Raw genomic sequence first — 19,942 nt, forward strand, 5'->3', positions numbered from 1 at the left:
AGTTGTATGAGCCCCTAATAAAATGTTACAAAAAAAAAAAAGAATACACAATCACCGTACCCAAAAGAACTAGTCAGCATTCCACCCTTTCAGGAGGTAGCATGCTTTTTTTTAGAACCAGTGGTGCTGAAAGAAGTTCAAGCTGTACTGAAGGCATTAGCTGAAAAAAGGCTTCAGGAATTGATGAAATACCAATTGAAATGTTTCTTTGGATTTGTTTCTCTAAAGTACCCAGACTAACACACAACTCAATGTAAAGAAAAGTAAAATGCCCACATCATGACAAATGGTGAAAAGTTTGAAATTGTCCAGGTTTTGGTCTTGCTTGGATCCACGATCAATGCTCATAGAAGCAGCAGTCAAGAGATCAAAAGATGAATTTCATTAGCTAAATCTACTGTACAAGACGTCTTTAGATTGTTGAAAAGACAGGATGTTACTTTGAGGACTAAGGTGTGTCTAACCCAAGTCATGGTATTTTTCAATGGCCTCATATGCATGTGGAACTTTGGCATTACATAAGACTGAAGAAAAATTGATGCACCTGTGTGACAGTTACATAATTTCCTGTTAACTTGAATGAAGGGGTAGAGTTTAGTCTGTCAATCAGGTCATAGCCAATGAAGCCTCTGTGTGGGCATGGCCTTCTCCTGAGGATTCTGGGAACTCCAGTTTTCGTCCCTGGAGTCAAGATGCACTCTCTCTCTGCCTTCCCTCTTCTGCTGTTGAGACACTCAGAGAGCTGGAGGAGATGTGGACACTCGTGCCAGCATTGAGATGCTTCCACTGCCACTGGATCCACAAGAGCTTCTACCAACTGGCCTGTGATCTTTCTGCATTCCACATCATTGCATGTGCTGCAGGAGTCTCAAGAGGAATTTATGGACTAGTATCAGACTTATGGACTTGATCTGGACTGGGCTGGGTGTTTTCTCAATATACAATTGCTCTTTTACATAAAGCTCTTTCTTATACACGTATGAGTGTCTCTGAATTTGTTTCTCTAGTCAACCTGGAATAGCACAACTTGAATTGCAGTGCTGGAGAAGAATACTGAAAGAATATTGAAGAATACTGAAAGCACCGTGGACTGTTAAAAGGACAAACACATCTGTCTTTGAAGAGGGACGACCTGAGTGCTCCTTGAAGCAAGGAGAGCATGACTTTGTCTTGTATACTTTGGACACGTCAGGAGAGACAGTTCCTTGAAGAAAGTAGTGGGGCATCAAACAAGAGGAAGGCCTTGAAGGAGATGGAGTGACATCGTGGCTGCAACAATGGACTCAAGTCTAGAAACAGTTGTGAAGACGGGAAGGACTGTCTTTCGTTCTGCTGTGCATAGGGTCACTATGGATTTCAAGTGACAGAATGATAACTTAAAACAAAAACAACCACAATAATAACAGCACATATCAGTTTTCAATGTTTATGCATCTTTACAATCCCACCAACAGTGTATAAGGGTCACAGTATGCCCAGACTCTCTCCAGCATTTTTTTCCTGTTTTTTTAAAAATTGGGCTAACATATTAGTGTAGGCTAGAGAAACAAATCCATGGACACACATATGTGTATAAGAAAGAGCTTTATACACATGAGCAGTTGAATATTGAAAAAACATCCCAGCCCAGTCCAGATCAAGTCCATAAGTCTGATATTAACCCATATGTCTGATACCAATCTATAAAGTCCTTTTCAGACTCAGGTAACACAAGCAATGACGCTGAATGCAGGAAGATCACAGGCCAGTGGGTGCAAAGTCTTGTGGATCCTGTGGCAGTTTAAGCATCTCAGTGCTGGCAGGGGTCTCCATGTGGCTACTCTGGCTAAAGAGGTCTCGCTCCATCAGCCTCTCTCCATGTGTCTTCTCTACAGGGACGTCTTGCGGGGGAGTGAGGAGAGAGAGAGTGTGTGTCTCCTGCCTCCAAGAAGGAATTACAAGCGTTCCCAGAATCCTTAGGAGAAGGCCATGCCCACAGAAGGCCTCGTTGGCTATATCCTGATTGACAGGCTAGACTCCGGCCCCTACACTCTTAATGCTCAAATTGACACCAGATTATGTAACTACTACAGAGAGTGTGTTCAATTATTCCAGCACCATCTGTTGAAAAGGTTTCCCTTTCCCATTTAATGTTTTGGGTTGTTTTCAGTTAACTTGCTTGTTGTTGAAAATCAGTTGTCTGCAGGTGGATGCTTTTACTTCTGTATTTTCTATCCTGTTTCACTGGTTTGTGTATCTACCATTATCCCATTCCTAGGTTGTTTGACTACTGTGGCTATGCACTAGGGTTTGAAGTAGGGTAGTGCAAGACCTCCTACTTTGTTGCTGTTGTTTGATAAATTCTTTGTTTACTGTGTCTTCCCTCTCCACAAGATGTTGGTAATTAATATGTCCCTGTCTTAAAAACATGAAGTTGGGATTTGAATCATAATTCCCGTGTATTTGTAGAATGCTTCAGTGTAGGTAGTGTGGAAGGGGCTTTTCCTCACTGCTGGGTTGTTGAGGTGAGGACAGGCCGCTCTGTCCACCAGGAGGATGTGGGGAGCAAAGGAGGATCCCACCTTCCTTGTCATCAGCCGCTTACCTGTACTTGTGTTGAGCGAGCATAGCTGATGATGGCTGCACTGCGTCAGGTCTGCTATTTACCTGCTTGTTTCCTTTCTTGCTGCTCCAATTTTGTTTGTCTCTCAATCAGATTCAATCCACCTTCCTATTCTTTCTGCTGAAGCTCAGGGTTCCAGGATGAGCATCACATCGGTTTCCTCACTTTCTTTGTAGAGGCTCTGTGTAGTCCATTTGGCTACGCTGCCATCTTGCTAGAAATCTCATAGGTTTTTTTGAGCACTCACTTTTAGAGATTAGATTTTCAGATGTTTCCTTTGTGGCATCAGTAGGTGGACTCTAGCTTCAAATTTCTGTTAGGAGTTGATTGAATTGCTAAATATAACGTTTAATTAAATACATGTTTTTTATGGCTCACATAGTAAGACTAATCTTGCCATGATGACATCCTATTCAGAAGTGCATGCACTTTGTCCACTGAGTTTTAACATTTTCATAATTCTATTTCTAACTTCTAAACATTTAGTTCATCCTTTATGTCTTAGATCTGCAGCGTCTTCTTTTTTCAGCTTTGCATACTTTGTACATGATGCCAAGGTTTTATTTCCATAAACTCACCGGATTCTCAGATCTGAAGTCTGAGCAGATCTGTTTTGTTTCTGTGATTTCTGTTGTTTTTCATTCATACTCGAGTTATCTTATTTCCTAGGATGTCATGAATCGTGATGTTCTTGGGCTTTGAAAAACTGTGTGTGAAGTTTCCTGAGCTATTAGAATGGACGTGCCTTCCTTCAGAGGGGCTTCCCTTTATTGGCCCTTCCAATTTTAAGATCAGAGAGTTCCAAACACACCTAGGCCAGGCGTATTTGGTGTTAGTAATCTTTAAAGTAGTGGTTCTCAACCTTCCTAATGCCGCCACCCTTTAACACAGTTCCTCCTGTTGTGCTGACCTCCAAACATAAAATTATTTTCCTTGCTACTTCACAACTGTAATTTTGCTACTGCTATGAATCAGGCTAACCCTGTGAAAGGGTCATTCTACCACCAAAGGGGTCGCTACCCACAGGTTGAGAACTGCTGGTTTAAAGGGTTAATTTTCAGTCTCAGCTTCAAAAGGAAATGCTGTTTTTCTTTTCCTGTCCATTTTTACAATGAACATTGAGCCTTCTTATCAGTTCCCAAGTGATGTGAGAATGATAAATCACTTTCCGTATGGATGACGCTTCCTTTGATATTGGCTGTCTCCTAGGCCTTCCTTCGACAGAGGGTTTCCGAGGACAATCCACCTAGGCCATTGACGTTCCTGTCTTCCATTTCCTTGGCCCTTTTATATCTTGGAACTTATTCTCAATTGTTTGCAGTGACTTTAAAAGGTCCTTTAGGGTAGAAGTTTCTAAAGGACTCAGACATTGTGTAGCTACATATATTTTTTTCTTCTTCTTAAAAAAATCATTTTATTGGGGCTTCATACATCTCTTATCATAATCCATCCATCCATTGTGTCAAGGTTCTTTCTCAAAACGTTTTCTTTCTACCTGGGCCCTTGCTATCAGCTCCTCATTTTTCCCCTCCCTCCGCGCCCCCTCCGTTACAAACCCTTGATAATTTATAAATTATTATTGTTGTTTTGTCATATCTAACACTGTCTGATGTCTCCTTTCACCCACTTTTCTATTGTCCACCCCCCAGGAAGGAGGTTATATGTAGATCCTTGTGATTGGTCCCTGGCCCCTCCCTCCACCCTCCCGGTATCGCCACTCTCACCACTGGTCCTGAGGGGTTAATATGCCCTGGATTCCCTGTGGTTCCAGTTCCTATCTGTACCAGTGTGCATCCTCTAGTGTAGCCGGATTTGTAAGGTAGAATTGGGGTCATTATAGTGGTGGGGAGGAAGCATTCAAGAACTAGAGGAAAGTTGAATGTTTCATTGTTGCTACACTGCACCCTGGCTGGCTCATTTCCTCCCCAGGACCTTTCTGCAAGGGGATGTCCAGTTGCTTACTGATGGGCTTTGTGTTCCCAATATGCACTCCCCCTCATTCATAATGATATGATTTTTTTGTTCTTTGATACCTGATCCCTTCTACATCTCATGATCACACAGGCTGGTGTGCTTCTTCCATGTGGACTTTATTGCTTCTGAGCTAGATGGCTGCTTGTTTATCTTCAAGCCTTTAAGACCCCAGATGCTATATCTTCTGATAGCTGAGCACTATCAGCTTTTTCCACCGCATTTGCTTATGCACTCGCTTTGTCTTCAGTGATCGTATCGGAAAGGGGAGCATCATGGAATGCCAGTTTAAAAGAGCAAAATGTTCTTGCATTGAGGGAGTACTTGAGTGGAGACCCAATATCCGTGTGTAGCTATATATTTTTATCAGAATTGTGATAAAGTTCATCGCACCCTTCCCTTGTTTTTTCCCCCCCATAGCATTTAAAAAATTTAGTATTTCACCAGCTTTGTTGATCTGAGAAGATAGTCCATCATTTACAGAAAGTGAATCCATCTGAAAATATTTTTGACGTTAAGTAGAAGCTTTCAGTGAGATCATTTAGCTCTGTGTCCTTTAAGACTTCAAAGTTGATGTTAGGGCTTCTAAGCGGACTTTCTTATCATTTCTACTCAAAATTATTCGCTCTGATGACGTTTTGAATCTTGATTTACATGGGTTACTTTCACAACCCGTTGCCCCTGCAGTTTGCTGTCACGCTCTCTAGTTAGTTTGCATAGGGGTCTACGTCCAGAGCGGCTTCTCAGACGTTGTGACGTTATAAACGTCATTTGGGTTTCAGTAGTGGGTGAAGGGAGACGTCGGACAGGGTAAGATATGACAAAATAATAATTTATAAATTATCAAGGGCTCATGAGGGAGGGGGGAGCAGGGAGGTAGGGAAAAATGAGGACTTAATGCCGGGGGCTTAAGTGGAGAGGAAATATTTTGAGAATGATGAGAACAATGAATGCATAAATGTCCTTTACACAATTGATGTATGTATGGATTGTGATAAGAGTTGTATGAGCGCCTAATAAAACAATTAAAAAGAAGATCAGATATCAGGCTTCAAAGAACAAAAAAATCATATCATTGTGAATGAGGAGGGTTGTGGAGTAGGGACCTAAAGCCCATCTGTAGGCAACTGAACATCCCTTATGGAAGGGTTGTGGGGAGGAGATGAGCCAGTCGGGGTGCAGTGTAGCAACAAGGAAACATACAAGTTTCCTCTAGTCCCTAAATGCTTCCGCCGCCCCCACCCCCCACTATCATGATCCCAATTCTACCTTACAAATCCAGCTAGACCAGACGTTGTACACTGGTACAGATAGGAACTGGAAACACAGGGAATCCAGGATGGATGAACCCTTCAGGACCAGTGGTGAGAGTGGCAATACTGGGAGGGTGGAGGGAGGGTGGGTTGGAAAGGGGGAACCGATTACAAGGATCTACATATAACCTCATCCCTGGGGGACGGACAACAGAAAAGTGGGTCAAGAGAGATGTCTGACAGTGTAAGATATGACAAAATAATAATTTATAAATTATCAAGGGTTCATGAGGGAGGGGGGAACAGGGAAGGGAGGGGGAAAATGAGGACCTGATGCCAAGGGCTTAAGCAGAGAGCAAATGTTTTGAGAATGATGAGGGCAATGAATGTACAAATGTGTTTTACATAATTGATATATGTATGGATTATGATAAGCCTTGTATGAGACCCCAATAAAATGATTTAAAACATATTGATATTAATGTATTTATGTTATTTATTCATTCAAGATAGCTTCATTGGGTGCTTTCTAGGTGTTATTCACAAAACACATACTTTCAATCTAGTTATAGGAGACAGATAATAAACACATTCATAAACAAAATATTTCCCACGCCATATTGTTAGTGCTATGAGAAATAAAGGACAGCAGGCATAAGAGTTTGCGAGGGTAGCACTTCAAAGTAGAATGGTACATCAATCAGTGATTGCTATAAAAGTAGCCCTGATGGTGTAGTGGGTATGTGTTAGACTGCTAACCGCACGTTCAGCAGTTTGAAACCACCAGCTGCTCCACAGGAGAAAGATAGATTTCTGCTCTGTAAATTGTCACAGCCTTAGAAATTTGCAGGGGGCAGTTCTACCCACCCTACACGGTTGCTGGGAGTCAGAATCAACTGTATGGCAGTGAGAATTGCTATGCAATGAACCACCCAGAAACTTGCGGCTTACAACCACAAGCATTTATTTAAAAATTTTTTATTGTTAGTGGGTAAAGGTTTATGGAGCAGATCATCAGTTTTATATTAAATAATTCATATATTATTTCTTATAGTTCATTCACTGCAATTCTCCTGATGTAACATTACTGACTCCTCTTCTGCCGTGTTTCCTGTTTTAATTTTTCCTTCTTTGCTCTCCTCTCAACTTTGTCCTTGGCCCAGTGCTGCCCTTTGGTCTTCAAATGGTTGGTTAGCGCATGGTGTACACATTGCGCTGGCACTGTTGTTGGCCTTATAGACCTAGCTTGCATTTGGCTGAGAAGTGAGCTATGGTGGTGAGCTCTGTGTCAAACCTAGGGGCCATACCCCATGAGTTCTACCAGTCTGAGTCCCACCAAGAATCTTGACTTAAAAAAAAAAAAGATTTTCTGATTTACTTTATATTTTTCTCCCACTCTCTCCAAGCCCTTTTAATGCGTTGATGGTGGTAGCCAATCATCATCTAATTCTCCTGGTCTCAGGGTCATAGACAGCCATATGCATTTTTTTTACTATCATGTCTATTAGTGATTCAAACCAATAAGCAGTTGTGCTGATATGTGTCGATATATCAAGTCTTGACTAATCTTGTCTGAGCATTCTCATGTGTTTATAGTTATCAGACGGGCCAAGCTGATACTCACTGGTCTAGAATGACTCATAGCTCAATAACCTCAGTTACTGCCGTTGAGGCAATTCCAATTCATATCTCTGGTAGTTTAGTGAGTTACACACTGTGCTGCTAACCTCAAAGGCAGCAACTTGAACCCTACGACTTGTCAGTGGGAGAAAAATTTAAATTCTCAGGAACCCAAGGGAACAGTTCTACTCTGTCTTATAGGGCTGCTGTGAAAAAAGATCAAGTACATTTTATGTCTTTCACATGTCTACATTTGGCTATTGATTACCTGGGATATTTGGATGGTGCTGCACAGGATTAAGCACTGAGGCTCAGAGTGAAAGCTCAGAGCAGATTTAAGGGAAATGCGTGGGAAGAGGAGACCCGCTCTTTCTTGAAACCAGAGGAGGTTCAGTGGCTGATTTTTTTCACACCAAATCCACAACCCTTGCTCAATTAAAAAAACCAATGAACAAAAAAAATAGTTTCTTGATCCAACCAAAATCCCATTGCTGTTGATTTGATTTCAACTCATAGGGTTTTCCCGACCCTTACCTTTATGGAAGCCGTTCACCAGGCCTTTCCTTTGTGGTGATTTGGAGTGGGTTTGAATCTCCGATTTTCAGGTTAGTTGTTGTTGTTAGGGTGAACCTTGCTTGTGTCATTCTGGGTATAGTAAATCATGATTTTTCTGATTAAAAATGGCCAACACCAGTCCTTTCAGTTCACGAATGCCCAGTATATCAATCTTTATGCATTCCATTTCATTTTTGATGACTTCTAATTTCCCTAGATTCATACTTGGTACTTTCCAAATTCCCATTATTATATTTGTGCAGCTGTTTCTTCTTACCTTGAGTTGTGCCCCATCAGCAAATGAAGATCCCGAAGGCTCCACTTCCACGTGATTTTGTGCATTTATGTCTCCCTGATTGACTCTACTTTTTTAAAAAATAATTTCATTGGGGGCTCGTACAATTCTTAGCACAATCCATCCATCCATTGTGTGAAGCACATTTGTACATTTGTTGCCATCATCATTCTCAAAACGTTTTCTTTCTACTTGAGCCCTTGATATCAGCTCCTCAATATTCCCCTTTCCTCCCCCCTCCCCCTCCCTCATGAACCCTTGACAATGAATAAATTATTATTTTGTCATATCTTACACTATCCAACTCCCCCCTCCACCCACTTTCTGTTGTCCATTCCCCAATGAGTAGGTTATATGTAGATAGATCCCTGTAATCGGTTCCCTCTTTCTACCCGCCCTTCCCTCCACCTTCCAGGTATCACCACTCTTACCATTGGTCCTGAAGAGATTATCTGTCTTGGATTCCCCGTGTTTCCAGTTGCTATCTGTACCCATGTACATCCTCTGGTCTAGCCAGATTTGTAAGGTAGAATTTGGATCATGATAGTGTGGGGGAAAGAAGCATTTAAGAACTAGAAATGTTATATGTTTCATCGTTGTTACACTGCACCCAGACTGGCTCATCTCCTCCCCATGACCCTTCTGTAAGGAGGTGTCCAATTGCCTGCAAATGGGATTTGGGTCTCCACTCTGCACTCACCCTCATTCACTATGATATAACTTTTTGTTCGTTGATGCCTGATACCTCATCCCTTCGACACGCCTCAGGTTCACACAGGCTTGTGTGGTTGCTCCATATGGGCTTTATTGCTTCTAAGCTAGAGGCTGCTTGTTTACCTTCAAGCCTTTAAGATCCCAGATGCTATATCTCTTGATAGCTGGACACCATCAGCTTTCTTCACCACATTTGCTTATGCACACATTTTTCTTCAGCGATTGTGTCGGGAAGGTGTGCAGCATGGAATGCCAATTTAATAGAACAAAGTGCTCTTGCATTAAGTAAGTACTTGAGTGGAGGTCCAATAGGTTGACTCTACTCTGACAAAGCAACTCCTCATCAGTTACATTTCAAGTGCCTTCCCGCCAGAACCCATACTTTTCCACTATCTGCTTCCATTCATTTGGTCTTCACTATATGACAGTGTTTCTAAAGCTATGCACAAGGTTTTTAGCAGCTACATCTTCTGAAGTGGGCAGGCGATTCCTTCCTTCCTGTCTATTCTTATTCTGGAAGCTCCCCTGAAACCTGTTCATTTTGGGTGATTCTGCTGGCATTTGAAATACCAGTGACACAGCTTCCAGCATCCCAGCCACACACCAACCACCATAGTACCACAAACTGACAGACAAGTGGTGGGCTTGATCTTTAGTTCTGAGAAATTACTTCACTTTTTCATAAGGGTCTTTCAGGCAGGAGAAATCTTTTTCTTCTCTGGGACACCCTTCATGGTGCTGGCAATTAAATAAAATTCTTCTATAGAATATTTGATAAAAATATTCAGTACTGGTAGCTGAGTAACATCTAACTCTTCTAGTTCCATAACAAAGAATGCAGTTAGCCACACATTTGTCTTCCTTCTCTTTTTGACATTTCTTTCTCTGTTTTGCCAGGCTCCTGGAGACCAGTTTTGTGCCTTGGATGGCCACGTACAAGTTTTTAAGACTCCTTGGCACTATGATACAAATGAGGAGATTGATCAGAAGTACTAAACATGTTTTTTTTTTTTTTTTGCCAATTAACTCTAGGTCACATGAAACCATGACCCTAAACCTCCGAACCAAGAAACTAAATCTTCAGAGAATTTTGGTTTTACATAAAAGATTTTTTGATGTATATTTCTTTATCTAACCTTTTATTGTTGCAAATTTCTTTGTTGATCACACAACTTTGCCAATCAAGCAATTTGGTCCTGTATACCTGAATGATTTTGTAACCCTATCTTAATCAATGTGATTTTTCCATCACAGTTAAATTCCCCCCATGTGTTAGACAGGGTTCTCTAGAGAAACAATACCAGGACACTTATGAACACATATATACAGCATGAAGGAATATAACAGCTAATTAGTCCACACAGCAGTACAGAGGGCTCAGTTCAATTCACTTCCATGGAACAGTTAATATACGGGAAATTCTTCAACTCCTGAAGGTTTCTGGGTCCAAGGTCAAGGAATCAAACAGCTGAGTCTTCATAGGGCAATGCAGGCAGTCTGGCCACAGGCAGCAAACAGTAGGGTGGGTCACCAATGGTCAGCCAGATGACAGGATCTGACAGTCCCAAGCTCAAGCGATGCATATACCAGCAGCGTGTTGAAGCAGTTCTCAAAGGAACCTCAGGTTCTAGTGACATGATCTATGGGTTGGGTGTCCCAAAGGTAGTGTAGCTCACAAGTTGAGACAGAGAACTAGCTATGGCAGCTGCACACTGCTCTGATCACTAGAGAGCAAGAGAGAGAGAGGTGGGGCTTGCCCAACCACTTATTTCTTTGCCCTCCAGACAATCTGCGACCTTATTGGCCAGGTTGGCACAATAAACCTATCACACCCCACCACTTCCCTTCCCCCCTTCCTCCCCTATTTACCACTAAGAAATTTTGATCTCTATACCTGTGCCTTTTTATTGTAGGTGGGTCATGCAATATTTGTCCTTCTGGGATTGACTTATTTGGCTCAGCAAAATGTCTTTCAGCTCTATTCAGACTGTAGCCAGTAGCAGGCCTTCACTGAGTAGTATTTCATTCTATACACGTACCACATTTTGTTTATTCCTTCATCTGTTGAGCATTTCAGTTCCTTACACCTCTGCAGTGACCATCAGTGCACAAGTCTATTGTATTTTAATTTTAATTCAAATTTATATGAATGTTTTTCTTCTTCTTACTATAGGTACAACACTGCTAGAAATATTTGGACTATGGAATGATATGATGTCTGGAATAGTCCCTAATACAATTGTTTGGAAAATAATTTGGTTTGGAAAAAATTAAATTCAAAAAAGAAAGAGAAACAAAGAAAAAATAGCTTGAAAATATCCAATTTATTTTTAATTTACAACAAGCAACCAACTAATCAACCAACCAAAGAAACCAAACACCACCTGTCTCTGAGACCTCTGCAAACACCTGTTGCCAGTGGGTCATTCTGATGTATGGCAATCCTGTGTGTTACAGGGTAGAATTCCTCCACAGGATGTTCTTACCTGTAACCTTTAGGGAAGCAGGTTGCCAGGTATTTCGGTTGTGTTGTTGAGTGTGAGTGAAACACCAACTTTTTGTTTAGTAGTGGAGTCCAAAGTGTTTGCACCATGCAGAGTGACAGTGACTAAGAAATGAGAAACATTTAGGACCATTTCCTCTGTCTTAGTAAGGGTTTAATATTCTTATTTAGGGTCACACTATTATGAAAGGTCATCTTGATACTGGAAAACAATAATTTGCTCTATTACTAGCTTTGTCCTCAAGGTTGCTGATAGTAAGTGTAGTCAGTACCAGGGCAAAATGGGCACCCTATCAACATGGAAAACTCTAGGAATAAAACCCCAGGCTTGTAAACACCCTCTCATGTAGAACTCAGCAGTCAGCTACTAACCCAAAGATTGCTGGTTGGAATTCATGTAGCAGCACCACTGTAAAAAGACCTGTTGAGCTACTGTAAGATTAAAGAGCATTTACCAGCTCACAGTAAGCCCATGTGTGTTGTAGTGGAACTGTGCCCCAGAGCATTATCAATGCTCAATCATTACCAATGGCTGATATTGATTTTAAGATGGTGGAAAAAATACCAACCGATTGATAAAAAATTCAGTAGGAAATTTTAGACTTTTTTCTATTGTGCCTCTGTTAGATTTAAACCTCAAACCTCTAGGTCATCAGCCATATTTGTTATCCACTAAATATGATTTTTCCTTTTTTTTGGTGAAGGGAATGCAGAGTGGAAGGGGGGAGCCAATTACAAGAATCTAAGTATAGCCTCCTCCCTGGGGAATGGACAGCAGAGAAGGGGGAGGAGGGAGACATCCGACAGTATAACTCATGACAAAACTATAATAATTTATGAATTATGAAGGACTCAGGAGAGAGGGGGAGGGAGGAGGGAGGGGGAAAATGAGCAAACGATATCGAGGGCTAAAGTAGAGGGCAAATGTTTTGAGATTGATGAGGACAACAGGTGTACATATGTGCTTGACTCACTGGATGTATGTATGGACTGTGATAAGAATTGTATGAGCCCTCAATAAAATAATTAAAAAAAATAAATATGATTTTTAATCAACTTTTTCGACCTGTTTCATGTAGGAGTGCTAATCTTGTTCTTGTGACTTCATCTGGGCTAGATTTGGATGTCTCTTCAACCAAGATTTAAAACCTTGCTAATCTATGAATAATTTCCATAATTATTTAAAAATTTTATAAGTATATTTTTCAGTCTGCGGTGTCCATTTTTAGTATCCTGTGCCTTGCTCACAATGTCAAATGTGTGAATTCCTTTTGTTTTCTGTTATTTCTGTTGTATCACATTCCTATTATTATTCTAGTCACCTTATTTACTTATGTTTCAAGAATCTCTGACTTCTGGGTGGCATTGCCTCTTGAAAAATTATTTATGAGGTTTCTTGAGGCTTTAGAATGGGAGTATCCTCTTTCAGAGGCACTTCAATGGTTGATCATACCAGTTGAACTAACCTTAAGTCAACTTTAAGACTGGAGAGTTTCACACATACGGAGGCCATACAGACCTGGAATGGAAATAATTGAAGCATTGTGTTCACGCCTTCACGAGGAAGTTCTGTTTGAGTTTTTTTCGGCCCATTTCCACAATGGACCCATAGCTCTTTTACTAATTCCTAATGATTATGAGAGGATCCTTGCTGGCATAGTCGTTGATTACATGTTAGGTTGCGATCTGAAGATCAGCAGTTTGAAACCACCAGGGGCTCTGCAGGAGAAAGATGGGGCTTCCTACTCCCACAATGAGTTACAGCCTTGGAAACCCATAGGAGCAGTTCTACCCTGTCCTATAGAGTGGATCTCTATGGGTTGGCATTGACACAATAGCAGTGAGCGATGATAAAGTGTGTGTATGTATATATATATATTTGATAATTTCCCAGCAACAATTACAGGTGTCAATGGAGCTGTGGTGGTGCGGTAGTTATGAATTATGGTCCGAACTACAAGGTCAGCATTTCATAATCACCAGCTTCTCTGTGAGAGAAAGGTGAGGCTTTCTACCTCCATAACAAGTTACAGTCTCAGAAACCAAAAGGGGCAGTGGTATCCTGCCCTACAGGGTCACTAGATGTGGAATCAACTCGATGGCGATTCGTTTTGGTGAGTGAACTGCGGATGTAAGTGGAGATATCGTGATGACACAATCTCCAATTTCAGTGACTGCATCTACAGGCAAAAGGTAACCATCACCTGCAAGTCCAGTCAGAGGGTGGGCATCTTGATGATGGGCACCAAGAGAAGCCAGGAAAGGTTCCTAACCAGCTCATCTACTTGTCATCCACCAGGCATCTGAGGTCCCCAAACATAAGTATTGCCCCATTATGTTTAATGCCATTAAAGCAGGTTGAAATATTGCCCTCCGAAATAGTCAATACTAATAACTGGGATCTATAAATGTTATATTATTATATGGCTCAGACTTTCCATTTGTGAGGATCTTGAAAAAAGAAAAACAAGAGATTCTCATTCAATTTAGCTGGCCATGCGGGTTGCATGAAGAACAACTTTTGGTCACTTAAGGAGACACAGGTCTCCCTATCAGCACCATACTGCCAAACGTCTAGAGCAGGGACTCTGGGACCTGGAATAGTCGGCACCAACATGCCCTTTCATTTGCCACACAATGACGTTAAGCTGACCCCCAAACAAGACTGGACGAGGACACTGTCACTCCACTGTACCAGTGCTACCACTTGCTAAGCAGGCCCTTCAGCCCTTCCCGTGGCTGCTGTCCTCCTGTGCCCACCTGTTTCCTGGAGGGTCACCTCTTGTTCAACAACAGCGGACCAGCTCTGATCTATGGAGACCAGTGAACTCCTCACCACCAAGGGGTACAACTATGCCTTTCTTTACCACTGATGGTGAATGGCAGTGTGGTGGTTGCATAATCTCGCTTCTACTTGAGGGCATTATGAATGAAGGGATGGAGATTGGCCTGCTAATCAGGTTGCAGCTTGATTAGAGGGTGACTGAGATCAATGGCTCTCTGGAGACTGGCCTCCCTCTCTTTCTGTCTTCCTGTGTCTTCATGTCTTCCTTCTGACAAGCCACATGACAACTTGCTGAGCCCTGCAACAGCCCCTCTTACTCCTTCACCTTCCTGTTGAAGGGCCATTATCAGAAAGCTGGAGGCACCACATGGAAACCCGCTGAGATGCTTCCACTGCCATTGGATCCCCAAGGCTTTCCACCCACCGACCTTTGATCTTCCTGTATTTTGCATCATTGTATGTGACTGTGTGAGTCTGAGGAAGGATTCATGGACTAGTACTGCACTTATGAGCTAATATTGGACTTATGGCTTTGATCTGGACCGGGAAGTTTTCTCACTATACAATTGCACTTTGTTATAAAGCTCTGCCTTACACATATATGAGTGTCTGTAGATTTGTTTGTCTAGTCAAGCGTTGCTAACACAGCCAGCTTTGTACCAGGGCTTATCAAGCTCCTTTAAGCTCATGGTGGATGGCAGACTGCCCTGACATCTTTTAAAAAAAATCAATTTACTGGGGGCTCATACAGCTCTTATCACAATCCATCCATCCATCCATTGTGTCAAGCACATTTGCACATTTGTTGCCATCATCATTCTCAAAACATTTGCTTTCTACTTGAGCCCTTGATAACAGCTCCTCATTCCCCCCTCCCTCCCCACTCCCCTCTCCCTCATGAGCCCTTGAGAATTCATAAATTATTGTTATTTTGTCATATCTTACATTCTCCAATGTCTCCCTTCACCCACTTTTCTGTTGTCTATCCCCCAGGGAGGGTGTTATATGTAGATCCTTGTGATTGGTTCCCCCTTTCTCTCCCCACCTTCCTCTTTCCTTCTTGGTATTGCCACTCTCAGCTGTGGTCCTGAAGGGATCATCCTCCCTGGATTCCCTGTCTTTCCAGTTGCTATCTGTACCAATGTGCATCCTCTGGTATAGCCAGATTTGTAAGGTAGAATTGGGATCATGGTAGTTGAGGGAGGAAGCATTTAAGAACTAGAGGAAAGTTGTATGTTTCATCATTGCTACCCTGCACCCTGACTGGCTCGTCAACTCCCCATGACCCTTCTGTAAGGGGGTGTCCAGTTCAGGCATCAAAGACCCAAAAATCATATCATTGTAAATGAGGGTGAGTGTAGAGTGGAGACCCAAAGCCCATCTGTAGGCAACTGGATGCCTTTACATTTTATAGCTACCCTTTTATCATAGTTTCATAATGTTAAAATTAGACTTCTGCTTTTGCATCTATTGATTGTTCTCCAGAATCTACCTGGTTTTGTTCATGATCTCGTGCCTTCCAGTAGTTTTTTAAAAATTTTAAGTTTATATTTTCTCTGATCTGAGTTTACTTGACAAAATCAGAAGTGGACCATAGTTGTATATGTTGTGACTTCTAAATACTGATATTTTCTAATGGAATGTTGGTATTATTACTAGTTTAATTGCATGTTATTCAACAAATATTCTACATATGCTTCAATGCTGTGATATTTGCTCAGATTTCCTTTATTTTGTTTTTATTAAAAGATCATTTTATTGGGGGCTTTCACAGTTCTTTTTAAAAAACTTTTAATTAAAATTTTACAGAGTGAATTGGTTTTCCATTCAACAATTCATATATTGATTTTAGTCCCCCAGATTTATCAGCACTTTGCCCACTTCCGCCCTCCCTGTGTTTTACCATCATTATTCATCCTTCTTTCCTGCCCTTTCCTGCTTTCCAGAGTTTTATCCATAGGAAAATGCTGTCCTTTTGATTTTGTGCGGTTGGTTGTTCTAAGGAGTGTGTACTTCTCGGATGTGATTCTTCCTCTCTACGCCTGTATGTTGTCTGGCTGAGAGCTGAGTCACAGGGGTGAGTTCAGTTCCAGGAGTGAAGAGTGGCTAAGGGCCATAGTCTTGGGAGTCCACCAGTCTCCATCAGACCAGCAAGCCTGGTCTATTTACTGATTTTGAGTTTTGTCCCTCTTTGTTCTCACACTCTACTCAGGACCCTCTTTTGTGTTCCCTTTCACGGTAGTTAGCAGTGGTAGCTGGGCACCATCTAGTTCTTCTGATCTCAAGGTCATGGAGGCTGAGGTTCGCTGTGGTCCATTTGTCCTCTGGACTAACTGTCCCATACATCTTCTCTTTTCTTCATTCTTACTTTATGGTACTTCTTTGCTTTCTGCAGGGAGGGTAACAAAGAGCATGCAGGTGGGGTTGCCACTACTGGTATCTGGGTGGACACTCTACTGCTTGGTATAGTTGTGATCCAGAAACACCAGGTCCACTCTCTTCGGGCACTGAAAGCTGGAAGAGCAATGAGGTGCCCACGTGCCATGTGGAAGTCTGGAAGGCCCTCTTCCAGCCATGTCAGTAGAGGAACAGCAAGTCAGAGCATGGGTAGCTTCATGGAAAGTCACAATCATCTGTTCCCGCACTTGGCCCAGGCCAAACTCTGGCACCTCTTCCTTTGTATTCAAAGCTTTGCTACACTAACTCTAATGAAAGGTTTTCTCGTTGACAACGTTCTCATGTTTATGAGACTTGACTTCCACATATAAGATTTTCCACACTTAATTCATGCAAAGGGCTTCTTTGCTGTGTGAAATATCTGATGCGCTGTAAGGAAATTCTTCAATCAATTACTGTCTGAGGTCTTGAAGGCTTGTATTGAAACCAGCAGCCATCAAAGCAGGGAGCAACCCAGTCCACATGGAAGAAACACACCAGTGTGTATGATCTAAAGGTGACAATCATAAAAGTTGACTATGGTGAGGAGAAAAGCATTAAAGCAACAATGATGAGCACCCAGTTTGTGGAGGGCTAAGGGGGACAGTGAGAGCTCCAAACCCATCTGCAGAGTACCTGGTCAGACAGAGCCACTGGCAAATCTGCTCTCGCCATAGGCAGTAGTCCCTAGTAGCCTTACTGTCAGGCAGAGACCTTGTCATCTTGACTATGCCTGATCGAACTCAACACTTGGCCAGTTGACCTCACTATAGTCTCAATCTGAATTTCGTCTGGTTGCAAGTATCTCTCCCTGGTTCCATGACAGAAAGTTCTTCCCTGGCTTTTTGATTATTGTTGGGGATAATTGCCCTTGTATGCATTCTTCATTATTAGATTTTCACCTGTTTCTACTGCTATTATGTTTCCACCTTTACCATCTTTGTTAGTCTGGGTAGACTAGAGAAACAAAAATTCATAAACAGTCATATTTTATGAGAATTTTATATAAAGGGTAATTGTACATTAATTCAATAAAACAGAAAAAAATTAAAAAGAGAAAAAATGGGATAAAAAGTTTGTGAAGAAATGTAATGAGAAGATAATGTAATGTTTCTACAGAATTTTGGAGTCCCCTGTGCGGGGTTAACACTTTTATGCTTTAAGAGTAATCTCAGCAAATGTCAAGGATGCAACTGAGCACCCATTCCTATATGAAAAATGAACTAACAATACCTTTAGAGTATTGCTATTTAGGAATTCATGTCACCAACCCATTGATAGGTTTATTGAGCACTCACTAAGTGTCATCCGTTAAAATTCCCGTTTTCTTCCTAGTTGGAAGAGTCAGACAATAAACACATGTAGTGCTAAAATGTATGCTAAGCCCGTTTGTAAGTGCTAATATCTGTTTATATCTGTAAGTTAATATCTGTTTAGTGACTAGATTCTGATTGAATATATGGTTTCTGAAATTATTTTCCTAGTCAACAACTTGACTTTTCACCTTTCATGCTACTCTCTTGGTGAGCAAATGCCTCACATTTTTAACAAGTTCCAATTTGTTTATTTTGCCTTTTGCAATTTATGTTTTGTTAATCAGACTTCATATATTATGACTTTTTCATAGCAATTTAAATATAATTTGATTGGGGGCTCTTACAGCTTTTATAACAATCCATGCCATGCAGCAATATTTTTTACTAGTGTAAAACAAACAAAGCCTCATCAGGTCTGGGACCACGGCAAACACCTGGGTCCACGGAGTCAATGTCAACTCGCGGCAATTCTCTGTGTTACAGGGTAGAACTCCTCCACACAGTTTCCTTAGATGTAACTTTTGAAAAGCCAGCCCTTGGTTTATTTATTTTCCCTCCAAATTAATTGAACATTCCAATCACTTTTATTTCATGTTGTTTGAAACTAGCTGTGTGCCCCAGAAAAATTTGCGTCATTTTCACTTATATTTTTCCTCCTTTGATAACCAGTCAGGCCGTATTCATGTCTCGTGGGTAAGGGATCTGGAAGATTTTTAAAGCTATGGCCCTTCTATCTTTAAAAAATAATAATTTTATTCATTTTTATTATTATTGCTCCCCTTTTGTTTGTGGAGTATAGCATACACAGTAAAACATAGTATAGGCTGTCACATAGCTCACTGTATCAGACCAGTTTCGCAGTGGAGAACAACCTTGAGTTTCGCAGTGGAGAACAAGCTGTATCACACAGAGACCTTTATTCTGTGACCCTTACTCCTCACTGAAAAACATCTGGGAGCCCTTTCCCTGACTCGGGAGGAGGTTTACCAGTTGTATTTAGAATCACATTATCATGAGGGGGCATCTTGATATTGAAAAATTGTAATTCACTCTTGTAGTACCTTTGGCCACAGGCTACTCACAGTGAATGAACTTGGCCACAGACCAGATAGCACTCAGAACTGAAATCACTGCCATCGAGTGAGCTTGCATTTAATGCTAACTCCAATCAAAGGACAATTCGTTTTTGGAACATGGCCCTGTTGATGCTCACTCTCACAAAGAGATCCCTAAATATATAGGTGCTAAGGAAAAGCATAGTGAAGAGACGAGATGGTGCCTGGTTTATCAGTAGGAATAGTGTCTAGGTTGTTAAAGGCTTGTTTTCAAACAAGCAGTCATCTAAGTGAGGCATCAATAAGTCCACAGGGAAGATGCACACCAGCTTGTGTATTCAAGAAGCGCATGAAATATAATCAAGATCCAAAGGCGGGAATGGTATTAGAGCTTAAATTGTGCACAGAAGGCTATGGAAGACAATGGAACCCCATAATCCATTTGCAGGGTCCTCACTTAGGTTAAACCTCCCGTGAGTCCCCTCCAGTTAGAGTTGAGGAAGGTGAATAGCTTTGTTATCAGACAGAGAGCATTGTGAAGAAGCTGCTGGCACATGCAGTTAGGTTAAAGTGTAATATATTAGAATCTGATCTCTCTTGTGACCCATTTTAAAGTTGTATCAGTTTAAAATACAAAACAAGTGAAGGGGAAATAGACATGATTCTTTTTTTTTGAGTTGCACTTTTGGGTTTTATTTTATTTTTTAAAGTAATTGTATTGGGGGCTCGTGGAACTCTTATGACCATCCATCCATCCATCCATCCATCCATCCATCCATCCATCCATCCATTGTGTCAAGCACATTTGTACATTTGTTGCCATCATCATTCTCAAAA

The 19,942-nt window shown here is 41.4% G+C and overlaps 1 gene segment (V, D, J or C); it reads right to left on the reverse strand.

The window, feature by feature from the left end:
• Positions 1–19,942, reverse strand: part of LOC101646594 — a 288,451-nt gene that overhangs the window by 48,165 nt on the left and 220,344 nt on the right. The window contains 1 exon segment of the V gene segment in view: positions 1,662–1,669. Coding sequence covers positions 1,662–1,669 — 8 coding nt within the window.

This window comes from Echinops telfairi, unplaced genomic scaffold (assembly GCF_000313985.2).
Source record: "Echinops telfairi isolate 266 unplaced genomic scaffold, ASM31398v2 ScPeMD7_7467;HRSCAF=8505_1, whole genome shotgun sequence".
Classification (NCBI taxonomy): Eukaryota; Metazoa; Chordata; class Mammalia; order Afrosoricida; family Tenrecidae; genus Echinops; species Echinops telfairi.